Genomic DNA, 7092 nt, shown 5'->3' with positions numbered 1-7092 from the left:
AAATTTAATTTTATAGCTTTACGAAAAATACCACCATAAATTCCAAGGTCTTGTATTAAACTCACAGTTTCATTTTGAAATATAAAGGCAAGATTCTTATTTATAATATTAAAATATTATATTAAAAGTGGCGCATATAATTTAGAACCTGCTGGAACCGCTTATTATTGTTAAAACAAGTTAATACAATATATGTACAGCCTGTTGGTGGTGTTTAATTCTGCTCTTAGCTGCCCCTTTAAGTTTGGTAAACATTTAAAAAAAGATATTTTCGTAAAATGCTGTTAGCGACAAACCTATTTTTTTGGTTTTAGGTAATAATAGGTGCTGTGCTTATTATACTGGCCTAATTAAATGTAGCTGAAATGAAAATAATGGCCATATTCATGTTATATTAGTTTATAGTGGTTGCACTAATTATGTTAAAATCATTTTTTGTAGTTGATATGAAGATAAGTGATGTCCATAAACGTATACGGCATGACCAACTAAAACCTAGTGATAAATCATTTTCTTTGTCTGTAGAAGCTATTCTAGTCTCTATGAATTTGGGTTCTACTGGATGTGCTGCGTTTTTAAAAGTATATCAAAAGAAATGGAAGGATGCAAACCGGGGAAATATAAAGTTGGAAATATAAGGAAATATAAAACCTGCATTCCTGGATTAGGTTTTTTGAAATGGTATTACATATTGGATACAAGCTGGAAACTCAAAAGTGGCAGTCTAGAGCTATTGAAGATAAGGAAAATGTTAAGCTAGTGAATAAACGTATCCAGATAGAATTTATGAACCAAATAGGACTGGTTGTGGATTTCCCAAAAAGTGGAGGATCTGGTAAGTGAGCCTTTGCAGACTATCAATCAACTGCCAAAATTTTGATAGTAGATGAAACTCTTTTATTTTTACATCATTCTAGTCACTTTATCATCTGGATTTGAAATTGGTACTGTCAAGTTTAAAGAGTTTTGTATTACTGCTCTTAAACTTTACATATCTAAGTATTCCTGGTATTACATGTCACAATCAGTACACAAAATTTTAGTTCATGGCCATGCCATTATTGCTAGACAGTACTTGCCAATTGGACTGATGTCAGAGGAGGCACAAGAGGCCCGCAACAAGGATTTTAAAAAGTTTAGGGAAGATTTCAGTAGAAAGACTTCTAGAATAGATACAAATCGCGACCTGGTTAACAGACTACTTGTATCTAGTGATCCTGTCATAACATCATTAAGAAAAGGTCATAACAAAAATAGTAAGAGTTTTAAAAAAATCCCCAGTGAAGTTCTGGCTTTGCTGAGGGAATCAGCTCCACCTTCTTCTTATTCTTTGTAGCTAAACACAATTTGTTGTTTGATTTTTGAAAAGAAGTTTGATTTTAAAAAAAAATTTTTACTAAGCCTATTAATTGTAATTTTGTTATTAAAAATTAAAATATTCTTGATAAAAATAAATATTATTTCATGTGTAATGATTATTTATATATCTAAATGGATTTGGGGAGCAATTGGGTAATAATTAGGTTTTGTCCACCATATCCTATATATCTGGCCCACTGTGCTGTGGTTTAAATATTTTCCAAATGATTGGAATTTAAAATATATGAAACAGAAATTTGTTTTGACACGTGACTTTTTCAACCAATAAACGGGCTTCCGGCACTATAAGCAAATTTCGTTTAAGTGCCGACTTTCGGCACTCTATCCACGGCCGATAAATTTTTGGACTATCTGCGTTTTTCGGGTGCATAAATTTTTGGTGGTGTTTCTTTAAATATTTGAAGTTTTTTATAAAATTCTACAATTTTTTAAATAATAGCGATTATTTAAACATTTATTAATAGCGATTATTTAAACACAAAACCTTGATTATAACTTGATTAAGTTTGTGAGTAATCAAGTAGCTTTAGTTAAGATAAATATGTTAAAAATAACTTATGTTATTGTTAATAATAATATAGCATATGTAACAAAACATTGTTATGTTACATACTAATTGCTAAATTCATCATACATACTTTGTCAATTTTATTTAGCCTTGTTCTTGTGACTAATAAGTTTAGATCAAATTAAATTCTTGTTATGTTATGTTGCAATGTTGCTAAGTGGTCTTTATACACAAGATCTGCATATAAATATATACAGGATGTCTGCGAAATCAGGGAAATGCCAGGGAATTCGGATATCTTCAAAATAATCAGGGGATTATCAGAGAAATTAGGTTAAATTTTAGAAAAATCAGGAAAGATGAGTCTTTATCAAACTTATATAACTTAAATAAGTTGTATATAGTTCACGTAATCTAAAAGTTTATTTGGCAGATAGTTTTATGAACTTCTCTTGATATACTTAACGTGGGTTGTATTATTGTTTATATTTTTGCAGTTGAAGAGCATTTTTCTAAACGAGAAATAGGTAAATATCAGGGAAAAGCTAGGGAAATCCAACTTAAAATATTGTCAGACACCCTGTATATATATATATATATATATATATATATATATATATATATATATATATATATATATATATATATATATATATGTATGTATATATATTTAGTAACTTAGATCCTAACTAACGAAACTATTGTGATATATGTATGTATATATATATACAGAGCCGGCTCGTAGCGTGTGCGAAGTGTGCGAAACACACAGGCGCAGCATTAAAAAGGCGCAAAATTAAAATTTTGCTTAGAAACAAAATATATTGATCTTTCAAGATCTATAGCTAAAAATATCAAAGGTACTAAGTCCATTTTTGTGAAAACTGAGTTATGCCCCTTGTCTAATCCCAATCAGTTTTTTTTACAATGTTTTCTGCTAACCAATCAGACAAAAGTTTACTTTTTATGTTTACTTCTGGACAAGATGGCCGACATTAATGCTGAAATCGGTCCCCGCCTTAATTTTCTATTGTCAGTTGTGAATGACATATCTGCACCTTATTTTCCAGATTTAAAAAAGATTTTCTTGAATTTTTTTATAAAAAATATACAAATCTCTTTTTTAGTCTATTATTTATATAATTATTTTTACACATTGTTTGTTTTGGTTATTTTTTGTGCATAATTATTTTTTGTTAGTAATATTAGATCTAGCTAGTAAAATTGCATGCAATTACAACTGCCTATTTTGATGCAGATAGTGCGGTTTCAGATTATAATGCATTGCATAATGAGTTGTTTTTTGCATATTTTTTAAAGTTCAAATAATTAAATTTCAAAAAATGATTGTTATTATTTTATTATAAAAAATAGAAGGTATTATAAAGGCATAAAATTTTAAAGAACTTGCATTAAACCAAATGAAAAATAAATAAAAAACACAAGCAAAAGGATTAAGACTGTTAGACTGTTAGATAAAATTTTAAGTATTATAAAAAAGGCTAAGTATTTTTCGATTATTGTAGATTGTACACCAGATAATAGTCACAAAGAGCAAATGTCTATTATTATACGTTACGTTAACATTGCAAAACAATTGGATAACCAGGTTATCAGTGTCACAATTCAAGAAAGTTTTATAGGATTTATAAATGTATTAGATACTACTGGATTAGGACTTACTGAAGAAATTTTGAATTCATTGGAATCAAATAATTTATCTGTCATGGATATTCGTGGACAAGGATATGATAATGGATCCAATATGAAAGGTAAAAAAATTGGTGTACAGAAGCGTATAAAAGATATAAATTCACGAGCCTTTTATATTCCTTGTGTCTGTCACTCCTTGAACTTGGTTGTTGCGGATGCAGTCCAAGGATGTTTAGAACTTATGAGGTTTTTTTCACAAATTCAAGCTTTGTATAATTTTTTCTCTGCAACTACAAAGCGTTGGCAAATTTTTGAATCAAAATGTTGCAAATTAACAGTAAAGTCATTAAGTACTACCAGATGGGAAAGTCATGTGAATGCTGTTCGTGCTCTAAAATTGGGATTAAAAGAAATTTATTGTGCATTGAAAGAAGTTGTCAACATTGAAAAAGATTCTATTACTAGATTAACTGCTGAATCACTTGCATCAAAATTAAACAGTTTTGAATTCATATGTGGTGTTGTGGTTTGGCACGATGTATTAACTGAAATTAATTGTACTAGCAAACTATTACAATGTCAAACTGTAGACGTGAAGACTGCTGCAAATGCATTAAAGAAAACTATCGATTTTTTTGTTACTAAACACACTGAAGATTCTTACAAAATATATATTTCAAAAGCCAAAATTCTAGCTAATGATGCAAACTTGACCAATGAATTCAGTTCTATTTCACGTGAAAGAGCAAGAAAAAGAAAAAGGTTTTTTGATGATGAACCTTTTGAAGAAGATGGTGATATACAACCAAACCAAAAATTCAAAAAGCAGTTTTTTGATATTCTCTTTAAAATAGCTAAAGAATCAATAAATGAACGATTTGAAAGCTTTTCAAGTACAATAGAACCGTTCGAGTTTTTGTATAATATCAAAGAAATTGATAAAATAGGAGAAGGCTTAATTAATAAATGCAGATTACTGGAAAAAGTATTGACTCATGGTGATTCAAAAGATGTGTATTCAGAGGATTTGTTTCTGGAACTTAATTTGTTATCACGGAAATTAGATGGGAAAAAATCACCGGAATCTGTGCTTAAATGGATATATGATAGTCAGCTTGAAGAACTGTTTCCTAATGTTTGTATTTCCTTACGAATATTATTAACACTACCGGTAACAGTGAGTACAGGGGAACGTAGTTTTTCCAAATTAAAATTAATAAAAAACTATTTACGATCAACAATGGGCCAGGAACGTTTAAATGGTTTATCAATAATTTCCATTGAAAACAAAATTGCTGAATCTGTGGATATTGATACTTTAAGATTAAATTTTGCAAAATCTAAAGTTAGACGTGTTCCGTTTAGTAACTAAAAATATGTTTAAAATCAAAAAATTTCTTAAGAAAGTTATTGTATTTGTAGTATGCATTGTTTTATGATTTAAAAAAAGTGACATTTTTTGCGAACGAGCTCGGAATTTAAATCTAAAAGGCGCCTAATTTATTCTCGCACACATATAATATTTTTCACGAGCCGGCTCTGTATATATATATATATATATATATATATATATATATATATATATATATATATATATATATATATATATATACATATCACAATAATTTTGTGTATATATAAATATATGTATGTATATATATATACTATACGTGTATATATAAATATATGTATGTATATATATATATGTATATATATATATATATACATACATATATTTATATATACACATATATACACACACGCATTTATAAATATATATATATATAAATATATATATATATATATATATAGATATATTTATCTATACACGTATATATACACACACGCATTTATAAATATATATATATATATATATATATATATATATATATATATATATATATATATATATATATGTATAGATATATTTATATATACACGTATATACACACACACATATATAAATATATATATATAGTAACCTAGATCGTAACTAACAAAATTATTGTTATTAACCTATTTTTGTTCATTAAGCAATCAAACTATGTGGAGTTTTCTTTGTTGTCTACTTAAAACCATTCTTTTTTGGAGATGCTACTTAACTGAACACAAACTAGTTAAAAACTCATGCATGAGTATTAAACATTATGGTTTCCAACTTTTCTTAAACTTGGTTTATCAATAATTAGGATCAAAATCAAACTGAACCATGGTTTAATCAGATGTCACCTCAACTGCAGTGATGATCAAACAATTTTGGTTTAATTATATTTAATAATTTTTACATATCCAAGACTTTGGGATGTAATGATATATAAAAAAAGGGCTGTAATTTTTTTACTATGATAGTAATAACTATGATACAATCAAAAATAGCTGTATTTTTTCTATAAAAGAATAATTACAAAATAACAAAAAACTGCTGTTTTAAATAAACATATCTTTAACTTGCACATTGATCTGAATATCAGGCTTTTATTACTTTTACAGTATACCCAATATAATAAATCATCACATTTGTAATAGACAATATTAATTACTTGAATTTAAATTATAGTCACATTTAGGTAACTTTTAACTTTAGAAATTATAATTTAACATACAAACACAACTTTTCTAAAAACATCTATAACTTTGTAGTCCTAACATATTTTTAAGATCTAACATATTTTATTTGACGATAGCAATAATACACTTGAATTAACTAATTTTTGAAGCTAAACAAACCAACTTGTTATTTTCACATTTAACCAAAACATGACTGACTGTTATATGCTATATAGTATACCTATATAATATAGATAACACAGTAACACTACTTTTTTTTTTCTGTTGAAAATAGACAAACTTGAAAAACACCAAATAATGTTTCGAATAAGCCTCGTAAAACTGTAAAACGTTTTCTTAATCCAGCAGCATTTTAATTTCAAATTAAATTTGAATACATAAAATTGGTTTTGCGATCAGCTACACTTTGATCAATTCATGATGTGTATACGCTTACTAAGTTCAGACTTGAGATTAAAGTAGATGCAGACTGTTCTTATTTTAGCTGCTAAAATGATGTTCTAAAAATATTGTAAATTTTTCATTTGCATTAACATACCATATGTCATATAACTATTTAAAATAATTTCTTCTAAACAAAATCAAATGTGGCAAGTGAAACTTGTGTTAAAACTTAAACAGATTTATATCTCAGGAATAGATGGAAAATAATGCAATTACTCTCTTCTTATTAACAACTTTTATGATCAGATCTGCCATTTGTAGTGAAATCACATTTTGACAAGGCGCATAATTTCATGCAATAAAAACTTTGAACGCCCGGAGAATGCAGATAGTTCAAAAATAAAGCTGGCGGAAAATGCAGATAGTCCAATTTTGTTTTACGCGGAGATTTCAGATATGCCAATTTTGTTTTTGGCGGAGATTGCAGATAGTCCGATTTTGCGCGGAGCCATCGATAATTTAATTTCTATTGTTTAAAACAAAAGATTTGAAACAATACGCAACGAGCATGGCTCGCAAAAAAAAACAATAGGTTGCAC

General features: G+C 27.7%; 1 protein-coding gene across 1 annotated transcript; it reads left to right on the top strand.

Annotated features, from left to right (window-relative positions):
- The first annotated feature begins 678 nt into the window (after positions 1-678).
- On the top strand, positions 679-4913 carry LOC149884917 (zinc finger MYM-type protein 1-like). The gene is made up of 4 exons (XM_090094587.1): positions 679-835; positions 918-1256; positions 2386-2415; positions 3415-4913. Exons 1-4 carry the CDS (start codon positions 679-681, stop codon positions 4911-4913), a joined length of 2025 nt encoding a protein of 674 aa, XP_089950713.1.
- Positions 4914-7092: the final 2179 nt, after the last annotated feature.

The sequence above is a fragment of the Hydra viridissima genome, unplaced genomic scaffold (assembly GCF_058129835.1).
Source record: "Hydra viridissima isolate aposymbiotic clone 2 unplaced genomic scaffold, HvirCarnegie_v1 scaffold_8, whole genome shotgun sequence".
NCBI lineage: Eukaryota > Metazoa > Cnidaria > Hydrozoa > Anthoathecata > Hydridae > Hydra > Hydra viridissima.
This window is presented reverse-complemented; position numbering and strand designations above follow the sequence as displayed.